The sequence below is a fragment of the Leptodactylus fuscus genome, chromosome 4 (genome assembly GCF_031893055.1).
Source record: "Leptodactylus fuscus isolate aLepFus1 chromosome 4, aLepFus1.hap2, whole genome shotgun sequence".
Taxonomy (NCBI): Eukaryota; Metazoa; Chordata; class Amphibia; order Anura; family Leptodactylidae; genus Leptodactylus; species Leptodactylus fuscus.
In genome coordinates this window covers 76570330-76589495 of record NC_134268.1, presented here as the reverse complement: position 1 = coordinate 76589495, position 19166 = coordinate 76570330, and the positions used below count along the sequence as shown (strand labels likewise).

The 19166-nt window shown below is 39.4% G+C and overlaps 1 protein-coding gene across 4 annotated transcripts in view; it reads left to right on the top strand.

Annotated features, from left to right (window-relative positions):
- SPIRE1 (spire type actin nucleation factor 1) overlaps window positions 1–15788 on the top strand; it is a 120452-nt gene extending 104664 nt beyond the window's left edge. For 2 of the 4 annotated variants that reach the window (XM_075270696.1, XM_075270695.1), the window contains 8 exons: window positions 3316–3406; window positions 3599–3741; window positions 5769–5939; window positions 8639–8776; window positions 12291–12361; window positions 12612–12639; window positions 12737–12873; window positions 13714–15788. In XM_075270696.1, coding sequence (XP_075126797.1) covers window positions 3316–3406; window positions 3599–3741; window positions 5769–5939; window positions 8639–8776; window positions 12291–12361; window positions 12612–12639; window positions 12737–12873; window positions 13714–13975 — 1041 coding nt within the window. In that variant the 3' untranslated portion in view covers window positions 13976–15788. The remainder of the gene's footprint in view (window positions 1–3315; window positions 3407–3598; window positions 3742–5768; window positions 5940–8638; window positions 8777–12290; window positions 12362–12611; window positions 12640–12736; window positions 12874–13713) is intronic. The other 2 variants (XM_075270699.1, XM_075270698.1) reach the window with 1 other exon arrangement.
- Window positions 15789–19166: the final 3378 nt, after the last annotated feature.

Sequence of the window (19166 nt, the reverse complement as noted above, 5' to 3'; positions counted from 1 at the left end):
TTATGTATCTCACTTTGAGGGCTTAAGTAAATGAGGAATTTGGTACACAGGGGTAGGCCTTCAGCCCTGGTCCTGTTGCTCAAATGGGATGGGTGATGTCATAGCAGCAGGAGGATCAGCTCTCACTGCACAGAGTGGCCTAGGCAGGATAAGGTAGGGGTCTGAGTGTCCAGAGCAGTGCTCCCAGGGCTGAAGGCCGCCCCCAGTGCACCAACTTCCTCATTTGCATAAGAAATCAAAGTTTTCTTCAGATGTACAAATGCGATAAATATCAAAAGTATGTTGTTTGTCATGTTAATGTGCTCTGTAATGTGGCAGTAGAAGTTGAATATGTTTGAGGAGGTGGTATACTCCCTTCAAATGTGATTTTCACCTGTAGACACTTATTGCTGGGGGTCCGAGGATAGGGGGTAAGTTATAGGGGTGGTGGACTCATATGCACAACATTGCTTCATTAGCATGGAGTATATAGGGGATCTTTTAGACCCCTGTTCTCATGGCCACTGTCCCGTCAGTCGGACCGTATGAGTCAAGTGATCATAGTGATCCTACTAAGTAAATAGGATACCCACACTAATAAACTTGGGTCCTTCCATTATATTAACAAGCTTCCCACAACATTTTCTCTTACATACATTCATTCCTTATGTCCTGCGGAGGTCTAAGAATAGTTAGTTTCCACAAACTCCTTGAGTATGTTATGTGGTGCTTTGGTGTATTTTGGTCTGGGTCAATTTGGGATACTAACACACCCACAAATCCTCCAAGTGTTCCAAATTGCCCTGACAGATTCCCTTGAATCTTACTAAGTTCCCATGTTTTTGTGCTAGTTCCCATATTTTTTGTTTTCATTTTTTTTTTATTTCTTTGGCGCCAATATAAAAATTAAAACACAACTTTTTTTTCTCTTTTATATTTTTATCTAATACACGTGGTATTTTTCTACTAACTCTAGTAACTTGTAGAGTAAGGATTCATGTGCACTGCCATATTACAGCTTTGTTTCAGTCAGTGCCATTTGAGTACACTGTACCTTACTGCAAGTGTCTTTTTTAGGTTGAATTCAATATGATTATGGCAGAAAAAATATTGTGACCGTGCATATGTTAGTGATGGAACCTATATGTATGTACACTAAAGCCATATAGCACTGCACAGGTTCTGCATGTACTACTGTACTGTGTGCGCGAGGCCTTGGTAGGATTGTCTAACATCTTGTAAGCATTTGCAGACTCATTTTCTGTGGTTTATGGAAATCTCTGTGTTATGATTGTATACATGGTGCCAGCCATCACACCCCGCCCTGGCATTTCATTTCCACCAGCTGCAGCTTAGTGCGTGGGTATTATCTGCCTTTAACAGTAACTGTGACTCAGTAGACTCCTGTTCATACATGCGTACCAAGCGGGACTTCTTAAATGCTTTGGAGTGACGCACAGGATGTGTTCCGTAACAATGTGATATTGCAGACTTAATATCTTGCAGAAGGGAAACAGATTATATCTTGCCATCATCTGGCTGTCACTTGATCAACATTCTTGCTTTTAGGAAAGTGTTACATATGGTATTAGCTTATATATACAAAGTATTGTGCTGGTACATATATACAATGAATCTCATGACTTCAAGTGGTCATGTATAAATGTGGAAAGCATTTTGTTGGGTTGAGTCACTAAGTTATGGGTCAAAAAAGAGTAATCTTTTCTCTTAGAAATAGCACTACACTATCCTACATAGTGCACCAATGCTGCAATACCAGACACAGACCATAGACAAGAGTAGCACTGTCTCTGGAAGAAAAGCAGAGCCCTCCTTGTGATCTGGAAAGCACCCTTAACCACTTCTGTACTGGGCTAATTTCCCTGATTCAGGACTGGACACATTTTTGAGTTATTTGTACATGCGGGTTGAAGGCTATGATTTTTTTGTTGCTGTTCATCGTTTGTTCATATAGTTTTTGCATCTTTTTTGATGACACATAGGGCTTTATTTTTATGTTCTTTTTATTTTTGTAATAAAACAAAAAAGGAGGGTAAGCCTCTCTTTTTCCACATATTTATTTATTTTTTTTAATAGCACACATAAAATAATCTATAATTGCTCTGAACGTTGGGTATTATAAAGCTCCATTCTGTGCAGCCGTAGAATAAGTACTGATCCGCATCCTATGAGTCAGTGGCCTTAAACCCAACTCGCGTACCCCATTCTGCGGCAGGCCTGAAATTTTTTTTAATTTTTTTTGCTTTCATTGTATTGTCTGTAAGGGCTTGTTCATATGACTGTTTCGCAGTGAAGCGTGGTCTTTGTGGACTCGCCATGAGTTGTGATGCAGGTATCCCCACAATAACCTAATGTACACTGTATGGAGTTCACAGCTCAATGTCAGTTTATTGCTTTAGCAACACAGTCATTCATGGGCACAACGGGTCATAACCCACTATATAATACAGTGAGATCCATTCACACAGTTGTGATCAGCCTGGGAAATACGACTCACACAAGACCATATTTCACAGATGGAACACAGTGGTGTGAATAAGCCCTGTAAACATTCCTTTCCTATATGATCTATGTGGTGGGTGTTTTATTATTTTAAATCCAAATTACTAAATGTTCTTAAAAGGAAATATTTCACTAATATATATCAATTTAGCTATTGATAATGATAGGTCCACACTAGCTTTGCCTTTCCATTGTTCTGGTCCATTAGGGGACCAGAACAACAGACAGTTGGATCACTGTGGTTACACACGGAGCTTGGCGGACCCCATTAACTACAATGGGGTACATCTGGTCTGACATTTTAAAACTGAAATCAGCAGAGGAAAAGGCCTCCATGTCGGCCATATACTCTGACGATTTCAAGCGGACATTGTGATTGAGTCTCCAATGGATGATGTGTAGTGGCTCCACGGCTGATCTCTTCTGTAAATGCCCCCGGTTATACCATATGCGTGAGAACACGGTCATGCATGTGCTGCAGATTAATCTGTTCCTTAATGATTCTCTTGCTTATTCAGAAAGATTTCCTTGCCATAAATGTTTGCTCTGCTGGTGTGTGAAACGTGCAACAGGATTATAGATTAACTAAAAGGAGATTAGTGTTTATTAATTTCTACTTACTAGGTCAGGCTGTATATCAGCCATAGCTGCAGTCCATATAACCACACTGCATGATGGGTACGAGTCTGTGCCAGGAAATACACTCAAGAGTAAAGCTAAATGCTAATAAAATATGTAGGCAGCATTATATAATACATAATAAAGTATACTATTATACAGTTATTGATCTTTTCCTTCTTCTCCTCCACTCAGGAGGATACAGTGCACAAGTCCTCCAGTAGCAGCAGTGTGTCCAATTCCCAGCCTGAAGATGTATCTCCAGGAACCGCTGCCGGGAGGAAAAGTGAGTGACATCAATTTAAGGGTTTCCTTTTTTTTTTCTTTAAAGAAACCTTAAATGTTACTTGATGTTTTTATAATCTTCACTCTAGTGTACAGTCTCAAAAAAAAAAATTAAAAAAATGTCAACGTCTAGGACAGCTGATAGTATTGCTATATTTAATGAATGTTAATATTTTATGTCTTGTGTCCTCAGCACCTCCTAGGTTTTTACCCATCTCCTCTACACCTCAGCCGGAGAGACGGCAAACTCCACAGAGACGACACTCTATAGAAAAAGAGACTCCTACCAATGTGCGGCACTTTCTTCCTCCAACCCGACAAAGTTCTAGATCTTTGGTAGGCAAACCTCATACTAGGTTTTTTTTTTAACTTGAACTCTTTTAGTAACCTCTTCATATTGTCTTCAGGATTATTAACATTTTTTTTAGCAATAAATATAACTTATAATGCCAGGAACTTTAGGATAAATTGTCTTGGCACAGCTTGTACTAAGCTTTGAAATGATCATAGCAAGGAAATAGAAGATAAATGTGTCCATAGTGTTTCTGCATGTTCCTCCAAACACAGGGTTTATTTTCCTGCTGATATCTTCAGTGTTCAATTGGCAAACGACTAAGGAGTTAGGGATTAGCAAACCTTTGTGTACTACTGCAGTTAGGGCAGTGGGGAGAGGCTCCTGCTGCAGCCAGTTGTCTTTTATATTCAGACATAAGATAGTAAAAAGGCAACATGGTTGATCTCCTGAGACACCTAGATAAGAATTCTTTATATATTTTTCTGCTTTAATAACAATATGATGTTCTAAAGTAGAAAACAATAAAGTGATTAAAGAAGATACATAGTATATTACGTACTTACAAGCCAACAACATGTGTTCCCTTTGCAGCCATTTTTTATTTTTTCATTGCACAATGTATTAAGACAATGTATTAAGTTGCTTCACTTTTTAATATTAAATGTAAAATAGTTTGTAATGCTATGTGCATTGGAGAAATGGAGAAAATGGTTTCTAAAGTATATATAACCTCTAATATTAGCACTAATTCATTAGCGTTTTTTTAAATTCAGCCTGCGGTGCTCTTTGGAAGTGACAGTGTTAAATGAATTGTTCCACAGTGATCACTGGGGTCAAACTGCATGGACACCATCTGATCACTAGAACAGGGGATCTCAGTTCCTCCTACATGGCCGCAGGGAGTTTGAGCATATGTCTTTCTGCTCCATCCAGTGCCCATGTAGCTGAAGGAAACCTTAGGGTGTATCTTTGAGTGGCACTCCATTCAGATTCCTCCAGACTGTGCTATTGCAATGAGGTGGGATAGAATCGAGACCCCTCAGAGACATACCACTATTGCCTCTTTCACTTGTGGGACAATCCTTTCATGATATGTGCACCATGTAGACAGGTACAGCTGATATTCAGCTTGCTGACATTACAGGGTCCATTTAGTGGTATATACCCTTTATAGAAAGTGAATTGCACAAACAACATCAATATTGTCTGCATTGATAGTTGTGGGTAACTTCATATTTTCTGCACTGGTTTTTATCTATCTGTTAATTATATTTAATTGTGTTAATTGAAAATCCATCTTTATTTTATAAAGCGCACCAAGTGTGTTTGTTGCGGGCACAAGGCTGCACCTTTCACACCCTGATCCTCTGAATGAGTGCTAGTGGTGGTGACTGATAAACTAGCAGAAGTGCCATGCCTGTTTCCTATGTTAGTGTGTATGAAATATTCATGCAAAGCAGCAAATCTATTCTAAATAATAAGCACATAATCTGAGCACTGTATACAGGTGATAATATAATATAATATTGGGTATATTGGGTATAATATTGGGGTTATCACGGGGTCCCATATAGTGCAGTGTATAGTATACTTATTTTCTGCACAAATCAATGCTAAAGCCTTTAAAGGAGGTTCTTTAATAACACTACATTACGTTTGTGTTTACTGAATGTGAAATACTTTGCTGCCCCCTAGTGTACACAGTGTGCTATTGAAGGTGTTACTATCCTCTTTGCACTGTAGAGTAGGCTAGAGAAACTGGTGGACCAGGCTCTACATTTCTTATCAAAGAGCAATATCTGGGGTATGCTTCTGCTATATATAGCTATAGATGTTTGTATATCTAAAATGAAGGTGTGACAGGGCCTAATATGTAGAGATATAATGTCTTTGAGTTGTCTTACGCGTGTTATTTGTAGTCATGATTCTGTCCCCGTAACTGAATCACAAGCAGCCTTGCGGTCACTATATAATCCTGACAAATGAAAGCGTTACAGAAAAGATGACCGCAAGCTGAAGCAGTTACTGGGGATTGTGCCCTTCACTTTCCTCCCTATTTATTATCCAGGTTCCTAGGATAACCAGTTTCTTTCCAAGGATGGCTTTTCGACCATTTCCCACCATACACACAGCTTCTTTGTTGGGGTCTCATCCTTTTGAAGCAGCCATTTTTGGGGCGGCAGGGGCTATGTTTTATCTATTTGAGAAGGCTTATGCCAGCAGGTGGAGAGCCCCCCAGGTTTGCCTCTTTCATCTTCAGTTTGGATCTGAGTTGATCTTTCTCCGGGGTAGGAGTGGTACTTAAGCTGCGTCGCTTGACTTGCTGCAGCGTCTGCACCACCCATCCTAATGATTTTGCAGTGGGAATCTACATGTGATTTTGCTGTCTCTGTTTCAATCAGTATAGGAAACTAGAAATCATGCTGGGAAGGACAGCAAACTGATAAAGCAACGTCACCATCCATCTATTATAAGCCACTAAAGTAACTTTCTGAGATTCTGACCCTACCACATTCATGTGTATATGGCTGTAAGAGATTCAGTAGAGCGATGTTGCATAAAGTTTGAGCTGTCCTTACTTGTTCCTTTCTTTTTTGATTCAGATAAACATTAGCATTTTATTACTAACAGACACAAAAATATTCACTATGTTAACACACTAAACACTTCCAACTAAATGACACTACACTACACTATAGAATTGTATAGAAGATCACTAATAACCATGAGTATCAATGATTGATACTATGATCTATTCGAGGTTTTGCAAAAAAAATAGAAAAAAATCAGGGCACTCACCAGCCAGTAGTAAAATTCACCAAACTTTAATAATCTTCCATAAAAATAGGTACTTGAACAGCATTAACAGACGGGGGTAGGGTAGATGGAATGTAGAAGAAATGAAGCGACGACCGTTTCGTGCTAAATGCACTTCATCAGGCTTCCCCTATTCGAGGTTTTGTCATCCTCTTACACAGGCTGATGGCAGGCAGCATGGGGAAAAATGATCACTACTGCCATGATTCCTCCCCATGCAATTTCATTATTGTCAGCAGTGCGTCCTGCATAAAAGACGCTATCTGCCGCCAAACAAGCGACTGTTCGGGAGCACTTGTACTTGTATGCCTGTGTAAAAGGTTCTTTTAATTTATTATTCCCCCTGAAAATGCAGAAATTGACAACTGGGTTTTACCATTTCCACAAGTCCAACAGAGATGTCACTGAACAGTTTCATAGTATCCGGTCAATGCAGGCTATGTAAGGATTCATCTTATGGACAAGGGAAATTATAACACCCAGTTGTCAACTTGTCTGTGTATCTAAGGAGCTATAACAAAGAAGTGTATGAAAAGAGGCTCCAGCAATAAAAGTACAGGCTTTTTTATAGGATGTTGAAATTAAGTTGACCCCAACACAGCCATTCAGAGGTTCCATTATCTGGATAGGACATACACACATTTCAGCATCTTAAATCCTTCATCTTTCTTTTGGAAGATGAATGTTATTGTTTTCCATTTAACACACACATATATATATATATATATATATATATATATATATATATATATATATATATATCATATGCACACAGACACACGCACATACATATACACACACTGTGTAAATTAGCTTTCATTCCACTGAGCAGGAGTGATCACAGGCGAATTAATTTTCCAATTAACTGAAGATCAAATGTATCGCAGAATTAATAATAATACATGAAATTCTAATTTGCAAGTGCTTTACATAACTTGACTGACACAGCCTTCTTACTCCTAAAACTAGGTTAGTCTCCAGGTCACGGATGTACCCGAAGGGGTATGGTTTTTGTTTTCTTTTTTTTTTTTTTTAAGTATTTAAGACATGCATAAGATAACCAGGTGATATTTCTCTACTTGTTAACTCCTATGGTACTGGCTGACCTATTTGTTTAAGGCCTCCAGCACAATAAGAGTTAATTTCTTAATTCTTGGGAAGAATGAGAAATCTAGGAACTAAACATTTTTGAAATGCTAATGTTTTCCTGGCGTTACTTACAAAATGAAATTGTCTAATTTAAAGGCAGAATAGTAAAATACAAAGTAATGACAGAATAGAGTGTAAAGAGTCATTTCCTTCTGAAGATGGTCAGTAAATGGTGATCTTTGTTTTCTGTAATGCCAAGTGACTACTGTATAGCTGCGAGGGTTGTCACCAGGCTCCCGAATGGTAAATCTGCCTATGCTGCTATATGGAGGGGTGATCTAATGCTGCATAGTAAGTGAGATTTACTATATAAGATCGGTATCAACCCCCTGAGGGGTAATAGTGACTGGACAGAAGATCAGAAATTTACTGCTGTATTTTATCAGAAGTGGCAAATGCTCTTTAAAGGAAACAGTCGTAAACCCTTGACAGCCGATATTCTGCCTTTAATATCTTTAATACAGACACTCAATGATGATTTTTGCCTGCTTGCTGTTTGCAAGGAGATGGCTTATTCTGTGGTGGCTTTCATGTTCATTGTGGTGGTTATATAATAAACCATATTTGGTACAACATATCTGGAAAAGTATTACAAGTTCTAAATATAGGCATCCAATACTTCACCACCACAGTATAAGGATCTCCATCTATAATCACGTACTAACATTCCCCTCTGACTACTCTGCCCACTTCATGTATATAACCGAATGGTATATTGAAAACCACGGAAAGTGAATTTGAAAAATTTAGGGCAAAAAAGACCCAGTTGTCTTCTGTTGTGTTGCAGAGGAGCTCCAGTCAGTACAACAATGTCCTGGTCCTTCCCGTTCAGGCTTCTTTCACATACACATTTTATTCCCAGGTGTACCCAGTCCGTACACCTCTATACCTTCCTATTACTAACAGGTGATTGGTTGATGGAATTTCTAGTTTTGGTAGATGAGTCCTGTTAATCCATGTGTTCGCTTTCAGGAGGAGTTTTGTTACCCTGTAGAATGTTTGGCTCTTACGGTGGAGGAAGTAATGCACATACGTCAGGTCCTGGTGAAGGCCGAGCTAGAGAAGTATCAGCAGTATAAAGATGTCTACAATGCCCTAAAGAAAGGAAAGGTAAGACAAATTTGTAGTATGTAAGTGTTATGCTGGAACATTAAAGGGTCATCAGTATGTGATCTGTTTTTGGTCCAGGTGTTGGACTCTGACAGATCAGCTCTTTGTAGCAGACTCTAGGTGCCCGAAGCTAATGCAGTGGATGGGGAGCACATGCAGGTTACTCCTATATAAGTAATAGGAGCAGTTCTTCAGTTCTCTGGAACCACCACTATGAAGTGGACAGGGCTGTAATCACGCTCCGGACCCTGACAGATCAGATACTGATGACTTATCCCAAGAATAGGTCATCCCTATGAAATCTCCATTTGGGGCTGGAAAACCCCTTTAATAGCTAGTTTGCTTCTCAGCATTGAATTTATAATACTGTTATATATACTGTTTTATTATAGTCAGCACTTCCCCATAGAAGTTCTTATGATGATGGAAGGAAAGCTTTATCCATCTTAGTTGAAGTTCACAATTCTTGTTATGATCTTCCCAGAACTTTGTAATGAGAGTGACTGACTGTGGTCTAGTAAAAGTAACGCATCATCTCATGGATAATAGTGGACCTCCAGATGCCATTCCCATAGTGGACTACTGAGGTCCCATTCACATTTGCATTCAGGTTTCCATTCGGGGAATCCGCTTGGGGACCCTCTGAATGGAAAAATCTACGCGTTAAAAAGCAGTTACCTAAGGAAACCACACGGACCCCATAGACTATAATGGTGTCCGTGTGTTTTCCACTCTGTTTCCGCATGAAACTGCTGCTTGCTGGTAACCGCTTTTAAATGCATATAGGTTTCCGTTTGGGGACCTCAAGTGGACTCCCTGAACAGAAACTCGAACACAGATGTGAATGGAGAATTATTTGGGTTTTCCAGGATATCAACATTTTCAAGAATCTGAAAAAAAAAATGCAAAACTATACCAAAAAAGATTTATACTGTACCTACTAAAAACTGAAAAAAAACCTGTAACCTGGTCTATAATAATTCTAGGGCCATATCTTTCACTGTCTGTAGTGACGTTTCATTAAGTGTCAGATCACACTGTAATAGAAAAGAATTACTGACTCTCAGGACACAGAATATACAGTAGTGGTAACACAGTCAAAAGAGAATATAATGGAATAATAATACAACTGATCTAAAAATATGATCCAAAAACTAACCAAGAAACACCATAAACCCAAAGACTACGAGCACCAGAAAACCAAGAAATTGGGTATTTGTGAGTAATTTATTTGTATTTGTTGGTTCTCCGGTGTTTGCTGTTACTTTGAGCTCAAAGCAACTCAGGTTTTATTTTATCTTATTTAATTTCTTTGTTACTTTTTTTTGTATTTTAGTTTATTGTATTTATTTTATTATATTCAATTCTGACACACACACACACACACACACACACACACACACACACACACACACACATATATGACCCGTCACAGCGTTGTGATCTAGTGTGTCTTTACTGCTGGCACTACAGTCTCTTCTTCTAATTCACCGGGGTATTCATTAACATTTCATACAGGGCATAGCTAATGAACTGTTTGCTATAAACATGCCATAGTAACTAGCCTAAAAATCAACACCCGTGTGTTCACTACAGCCCTGACACACGTCCTTTCCATCTGACTCTTGGCATCTACCAACTTTACAAACGACTTTGCATCTCTGTATAATTTTAGTTAAAGTGAAAAAGTACAAGACTTATTTGTAAAAGTAGAACAGTGTCTATAGCCGGGGCCACAGAGCAGGTTAGTGGTAGCCCGGTGGCTATAGTATCTATAGTATCAGAGTTAATGGTAGGACTTAAACAGATAACATTTATGTACAATAACGTGGCGATGAGCGACCAGTGCAGCAAATTATAAATCTGACAGAAGAAAAAGCTCAGCATACAGGACCGGGTACGTCTGATTTGTTTACATTAGAGTCCATGGGAGAGGACACAGACAGTGGGGGCTTGATCTTCGCATGTTCACTCTACTACCAGTAAAGTCTGTTGTTCTGATCCTATGATGGATGACAACAATAGACTGTGACAACGGTAGTGTGAGCATACCCTAACCGCAGTTTACAATCTTTGTAATGCAGAGATTGAACACTAAATGGGCCTTGCAGCATATCCTGAAAATGAGCCATAGAAGAAATAATACCCCATTTTTTATGGAAGAGGCCCAGGCATTCTACAGTACTATGTGGCCCCAGCCTAAAAGTGAATGTCCACTTCTTGGTCTTAAAGGGAACCTGTCAGGTGGTTCTACCATAGGATGGAGTCATTCCCTATCCATTACCGCCCCTGTGTAATATTTCTTTTGCAGCAAAATAAAGTTAGAAATGTTTGAAAACATAAAAAGCCTAAGTAGTCATGGGGGCGGGGAGCAGCTTCATCCTAGTCACATTGTCTGTTTGCTTATTGCCATACTGGGCATGTATAACGTCTCCCTCACAGTCCCCTCACTCTCTGGCTTCACAAGGAAGATGTCAGTCATTATATACAAACAGGTTGGGATTGCCTGCTGCTGATTTCTCTACTACTGAGTGCCTAATAATGGGCTGTGTATCTTGGCTGCCTTATGTAATGGGAGTCGGAGTTTGGTCTCATGCTATATGCAAAATACTGCTCAGTGTTCAATTTTTGCGGTCCGTTTCTCATTAGCATGTCTGCAGCGCCCGTATGTCCACAAAAACATTCAGCATTGCATCAGTGGGTTATACGTATTTGCGGATCTGCTAAAAAAAAAAAATCATGGAACGCATAAATGATGTCACTAACTTGTCCCTAACCCTAGGAAAGGTCACCTGATCCCTTTTTTTGATGAATGGCCTGGGGTCACTTGGAGAAATTTGACAAGGTGATTCTATGCTGTCCTGTGCTTCCAAAAAGTGTTCAGCAAACCCGTATCTGCTAGGCAACAGTCCAGCAAAAAAGGACCTCAGGCCGGGTTCACACGGAGTATTTTGGCACGTAATGTGGTACGTAGACGACGTGGGAGCTTTTGCAGGCCGTATACGCTCCCATTGTTTTCAATGGGAGCCGGTACCGTATACGCGGCGCTATTTTGCGGCCGCCACAAAATCACAAAATAGCGCCGCATATACGGTACCGGCTCCCATTGAAAACAATGGGAGCGTATATGGCCTGCAAAAGCTCCCACGTCGTCTACGTACCACATTACGTGCCAAAATACTCCGTGTGAACCCGGCCTTACACTTACAACATCCAGTGTTTTCTATGTCCCGTGGATGCTTCTATGGGATTGTCCATTCTGCAAACTCTGAGCACCTATGGAAGACACAGTTATGGGGTAGGCACATTGAAGTGAATGGGTCAGTGTGCTATTTAGGATAAGCTAGGATAGTACACAGTCATGTACATGAGGACTTAGTCTAAAGTGCCCTTCCTGTCCCCACTGGGTTACCCTCTTTACTTTATACTGCAGCTCCTAACTACTAATACGTTGCCATCAGCTCAGTTCTAGTTGCCTCTCCATCATTTCTGTTTTTTTCTCTTTATTCCATAGCTTTGTTTATGTTGTCGAACAAAGAGATTTTCCCTATTTACTTGGTCTTACACTTGTCAGTTCTGTAAAAGGTATGTATGTTTTTATACATGATAGTCTCTGCTTCTATTTTATGTCTAATTCTGTGATGATTTTCTAAGAATATTCTGTACTATGTACATTGTATAGAGCTATTTTATTGCTGGTTTGTGCTTTCTGTTAGAGAATAAGAATTCTCTGCTTAGGGGAATAAGAGCGCCATTACTAGAGCATGGAGTGATGGTGGATGGGGATTCTTCCAGACAATATGAATAAACTCTTGTTCATGTTTTGTTCTTACAGGCCTGTGTGTTCTCAGTGTTGCAAAAAGGTAATAGTAACTATATATACAGCATGTGTGTGTATATATATTGCTGTGTTTCCAAGAATCTATACTTACATGTGTATTTTTTGGTTTGTTATGACAGATGAGATTACCTTCTAAGCCATATTCTACTCTCCCCATCTTCTCTCTGGGACCTTCTGCCTTGCAGAGAGGGGAAAGCTTCCTGAGGCCTGAAAAGCCTTCTACCAGTCATCACCGCACCCTACGTTCATTACCTAAGTAAGTCATTAGAAAATAAACTTGTCTTACATCAAATCTTCATATACAAAATGACCTTTCATGAATGAATTGTGTAAGTCCATGTAATGCACTTTGTATCTTATATCTATCAGGCTGCTCTCTTTCCATCCTCTTTTTCTCAGAAGGAACCTATATCCAGAGAGAGAGGAGATGGACTTTCAGCCACAGACACATTAAGTTACTACTGACATAGAAGTCTGTGGAGAGAGGGACAGTGGGAAGAGGGTTACAGGAAGGAGAGAAAAGAGACAGAGTAAAAGGAAGAGGAAAGCTGTGTGACAAATGGAGAAAGAAGCATTTTTCTTTGGAATAACAGCTGATGCGTAGTGGTCCTGCAGTCAGATCTACTTAGGGGTAGGGCATCAATTTTGAAAATCTGGATAAGTTTAGAAGACCAATTTCTTGTACTCTTTTAGAATTTTTTTTAAATAATTCAGAATCCTTTTACCTTGGTCAGGGAAGAGAACAGTTACAAAGAACATCAAAAAAGCCTTAGAAAAATTCAAACTTTACCTCCAGGTTTTCTCAAAAAATAACAGATTGTTGGGGGGTCTCATCCAGGAAATTTACTTATTGTCAAGGGAGTCTTCTAACTATGGGGTTGTCCAAGGCGGAATGCCCTTTTAGCTGAAATGTACAGAAAATAGAAGTAGACTATCAGCAAGGGCACCACTTTGTGTCTTCAACATTCGGTTACAATAAAGTTTTTCCCTTCACCCCCTTTGAAAATCTTTTGGAGATTTGACATCTTGTATCTCATATACTAGCATTCAATGGTTGCATGAAGGTGGTAATGTCATTATGGTTTTTGCATTGTAGGTTGCCCTCCAAGTCAAAGTCTGTTGACAAATCAGATGATGAGCTTCAGTTTCCAAAAGAGCTAATGGAGGACTGGAGCACCATGGAAGTGTGTGTGGACTGCAAAAAGTTTATCTCGGATATCATTAGCTCCAGTCGCCGCAGCCTGACGCTTGCTAACAAGAGGGCCCGCTTAAAACGGAAGACGCAGTCCTTTTACTTGTCGTCTTCTTCTGGGACTTCTGAATTCCGCCCCACAGAGAGAACAATAAATGAGATCTGACTCTCGTGCCTTTTAATCCGAATTTATTTCCATTAGCTTTTATGTTCATGAATGACCAGATTGGGGTTTTTCTCCTTTTTTTTTTTTTTTTTTTTTTTTTTTTGTAAACGGCTTGAGTAAGCTTGGATTCTGCAGAATAGCACACGACCCGTCTGTATCGGTACTCCTGATGCAGCCTTTTGTTTGCACTGGATAAAAGCAACAATTGCTTTTATTAATTTGTCCATTAGTAATTGTATCTTATTGCATGGACTCTGCTGGAGATCAGAATGTTCTACCTGCAAGAGAAGCCCATGAGGGTAAAGCTATAACTGTTACCTCACGGAAACTAGTACATATCCCATGTTCTACTAAAATAGTAGGCTGTTTTTACATTTCTTTTCCATTTATCCATTGTCCACATTTGTCTTTGTGTTTTACTAATCATGATCTGATATAGCTGTCGCCAAAATGACAATGAACGATGTCTTCATGCAGAAGAACTACTTGAGACGAGTAGGATCTGTGCTGAGATGTTGGAGCTTCAGGTATTTTCATGTAAAGAGATAGGGTACTAGTAACTTCAGTGATTTTCTCTCTTAAGAACCTAGAAGTAAATAGATGGAGAACCACAGCACTTTTATTTCTTCCTCAGTGCCAAATGAAGTCTTCCCAAACCAAATGTCATTCTGTCCCATAGTGTGTTAAAGCTGATAGATCTTCACATCAGTTTTTACCATTGTTGGAGATCTTACGTGAAATTGGGATTTGTTGCCTTTGGCAAAAAACAAAATGAAATTGAAGGACATTGACTTTGTGCTGTTTTTAGGCACAGTAGTAGTCTGCTAGTGTATAGACATATAGCAATATGGTAGCAAGTATGATACAATTATTGGTACGGTACGAAGACTGTACTGGTCTGAACCAGCTGCCAAGTGGCCAATCACTTTTATATTTCTCATTTTCCTCTAATGGGGTTGGAACGTATATATGTATATACCGTCATTCCTTTCCTATCTGGTTTGGGGGTTTATGGACTGTAGCAATATTCTAGATTTCTCTGACATCTACTGCTCATATCTCTTGGTCTAGATACGGGGTGATCCGCCTGTAACTTACACCTAGTTGTAAATACTAAGCTGTACTGAAGCAGGTGAGAGTTACAGGTCCGCGTCCCCCAGTGCACAAGTTACAGCATTTACTATCAGGTTCTCATTCACAAATCCTAAAATCCGGAGTGTAAATACTTGTACTATATTTATTAATAACTGAGGTGTGTTCTTACTACAGGCAGGAAGATTTGACACTGGAGGAGAGGTATATTTATATGTAATTTGACTGTAATAATGTCCGTTTTAGCATCCTGTTAGTCACGCCAGGATTTTCTGCATTGATGACTGTTTTATGTTAAAGCTGCAGGATTATAATTCATTTGTAATCATTTTATTTAAGGCATTTATTTTGTAGATGTAGAATCCGTGAAGACACCATGTGGTGTGCGATGTAAACATTTGTGACAAGTACTTCTTTTACTTTACTGTTACTGTATGTCCTGGCTGACCATGATGTGAGGCCAACTATGCTTTACCGTTGGTAGCCTGCAAAGTTTTCATACCATTTGAGGATTCCTTTGGCATGCCAGCAAGCCTGAACCTGCTAGAGTGCCAAAGGGTGCCCATCCTTGCCATGTGGTGACTCCAGCCTACTACATTGATTGTAGATGTTCTATCCCATGATGGATCTGTTCCCTGTTCTCCTTTACCTCCTTGTACATTTCTCCACAGCGGCAGCTGCAGTGCTTCTGTGAGGACAATAAAAATGCCTTGAAATCCTGGCTGTGTCCATTTCTTTAATGCTGTGCGATTTGTTCTAATATTCTCTTTATAACATCACTAAAGGGGATGCAAATACATAAGATTAAAGTATATGTGTATGTGGTGTTGAAGCATTTTATCTGTAACTGGCTGCTGGAGAGTTTCTGAAAGACATATTTCGGGACATAACATTGTCAGAAATTAGTTGATGCCTGAGATGGATATAATGCTGGTACTTTCTGCTAGGAAAATGGAAGACAGAGTTGTTACATTAATTAGGCTCCATGCACACGTGGATGTTCTTTGTCAGTGTGTAAGCTGTGTTGTTTACAGCTATCACATTGACCCATTATTTTCTATAGCCCCATATACACATACAACTATTATCATGTGTAAAGCGCTCTGAGCTCAGGAGAGGTCGTGTTCCTATCTGCCAGGGGTCGGCAACCTTCGGCACTCCAGCTGTTGTAAAACTACAACTCCCAGCATGTATACTTGCTCTGCTGTTCTTGGAACTCCCATGGAAGTGAATGAGGCATGTTGGGAGTTGTAGTTTCACAGCAGCTGGAGTGTGGAAGGTTGCGGATTCCTGTTGTCTGCTTTACTGCCTGGGCTCACTGCTGGAATTGAATCGGCAGCTTCTGTCTGTGCTGTTTTTCCATGTACTCTACAGTGCTCTACGTGTTCATGTAGCCTAATTTGGACATATACTTGGTCACATAGCAGTTGTAGACACCAAACATTGTGAAATAGTGTTAAAGTAAACTACATATTAGATTTAGATTTGTATTCAGTTTTCTGGCATGAGTTACAATAATGTGATGGACCATGTCTGGTCCACCTGTCTATAAAATGGTGAGTGGGGTGCAGGAGCTGAGTTGTGCCATCGGGTGCCAAGCTGAAGTGCATTTCTGGCTGTTTTCTAAGTGTAGGTCAGTTATTAAATATAGGCCTATAGTTTTTCTGTCTTGCATGTACAAATCTACCAGTGTTCCACCTGTACAAGAGGACAAACTTCATGGTGTACTATATACTAATCCTTTCAGGAAAATCCAAGACACAATAGGATAAGATTTAACTCTTTTATTGTTCAATTGCCCTAGTACAGTTCTGCAATATTATTGACAAAGCAAAATGCAACAGGTTGCCAGAAAATGGCACTGACAGACATCTGAGGTATTTATCAAGATATCGTCTTACTCTTCATTTACAATATGTCATGGCTACATGGATTTTGTGCCAGTCACCCTGAGCCAACTTATCAGTAAAAACCCACCATATTTTCATTACTCGCTCCCCATGTAGCCGTCAAGTTAGAAGAGTGTTGAATTTGCATAGAAATGATAGGTGTGTGGTCCAGTATAAGATGAATGCATACACGTCCTGCCACACATTGTCTATAGAGTATCTCACTGTGCTTTGTGTGTTTTTATAGATTTTTATATCATTGCTCGTGCCATTTTGTATCCAGTAATAAAATATATGCCTGCCTATGCAGGAACCCCCAGACTCTCCATCTCACGTTACAAAATTCATAGAAAACTACCAGAAGACATTTAAAAATCCAAATATATTGTGGAAATGTCTGAAATATTATCAGATTTTGATATTAATGGACCAAAGTCTATTAATATCAGAGCAGTGGGGCCCTGACTCCTGGCAGCCCTGGCGACCAGCTATTTTAAGGGGCTGAAGGGCACAGAAGAGTGCTGCAGCTTCTTCATTGTATACCAGACACAGCTCCACAAGTTGGTTGGTGGCTGTGCCTGGTATTGCAGCACATTTTAATGAGACTGAACTGAAGAAAGGCCATGTGATTTATGAACATGAAGTCACAGGCCCGAAGAAACCCTTTAGAATAGCTGATGGGAAGGGGTGCTGGAGTTGGACCCCCATCAATCTAATATTTGATATGTCATCAATATTTCATCAAGTCCAGGGAAATTCCTTTAACCTGCATTCAGTCTGTGAAATTATACAGCAGAGTCAACGTCACAAGTATATTTTTGTGTATTATTTTATAGAAAATGATAGCACATGAACATATATAGATGAAGTAATGACGAGATACGATATCACTTCTGTCTCAGATACTCTCTAGGTAAAATCCTCATAACCCTGATATAAAGAAGCTGTTATATCCATGTCTTTTTAGGTTCTCTATGTGAGCAATTACTTTATTTTCAGTCAAAACAAAACCCATTACAACATGTAACCTATTTATTACTGAATAAATTAAGTTATTGAGCGTTGAGAACAATATATTAGAACAATATTTAGCAGAACTTAGTACATGTATGAACTCTATTGTAGCACCATGTGCAGTAGGCTCCTCAGTTCCCTCTAGTGGTGGTTTTAGGCAGCCAGAAACTATCAGCTGTATCTAAATGTTTATATAAGTCTGAACCAGGCTTTATGTAATCCTATTTTTGTAAGACTAATGTCCATTCAATAGTTATTACTGCTACTTTTTTGTACTAAAGGTGATGCAGACATCCGGGTACAACTATGTGTAGCTCAGTCTAAGAGCGTTCTTGTCTGTCTACATACTTCTCATGGCTGCAGTGAATCATTATAAAACTAAGGGTGAGAAGTACAGTGTCTGCCATAAAACTTGGGTTAACTCAACAGCAAGGAGCATTTTTTAACTTTATGATAGAATGTGCTGGAAAGGAAAATAAATAATAATATATCTAGGCTAGACCATCTGGACAGAAGAGGAAGACACTAACTAAGCTATATGAACACTATGGAGAGGCTACCTCCCATAAACATCAGCAGAGAGTAAAGGGTAACATCAGGGAGTCCGTACATAATACTGCATATCTAAGGCAGCAATGTTTATGTGCTTGCAGTTTCCCTCCAGTTATAGTAACTAATCCCTTGGAGATCCTTCCCTTGTGATGAGCTCGTGGTTGGGAAGCTATGGACATCGTAAAGAAACACAATTTCATGCATTACATAATACCAACCAATGCAGAATAACCCAGCCACATGCCAAAATAGATTGCTAAGATTATCAAAAGCAGCCAAGAAAACCTTCCTGAAGATGATGGTGGCAAATTTACCACAATTTTTACAATTACCTGCATACATGAAAACTCTTTATAGGTAATCGGTGGTCATACCAATATTGCCCTCATTCTGTTTTGGGGGGTTTTCTTCAAAGGATTATAACACCTTTTGCTATGACCTTTTATTCAATAGGGGCAGATGTGTGCGTGCACAGGATACCTTCCATTCCCATCCACTGTTGTCAGTGAGTCCACATAGGAATCATTCATTACAACAATATATTCATAAGATGGTCATAGTATTGGTAAAGGGCCGTGCACATTAATGTTTTTACCTCTATTTAATGGATTGCCATCAATTTGCATTTGTAAAAATGTGAAGTG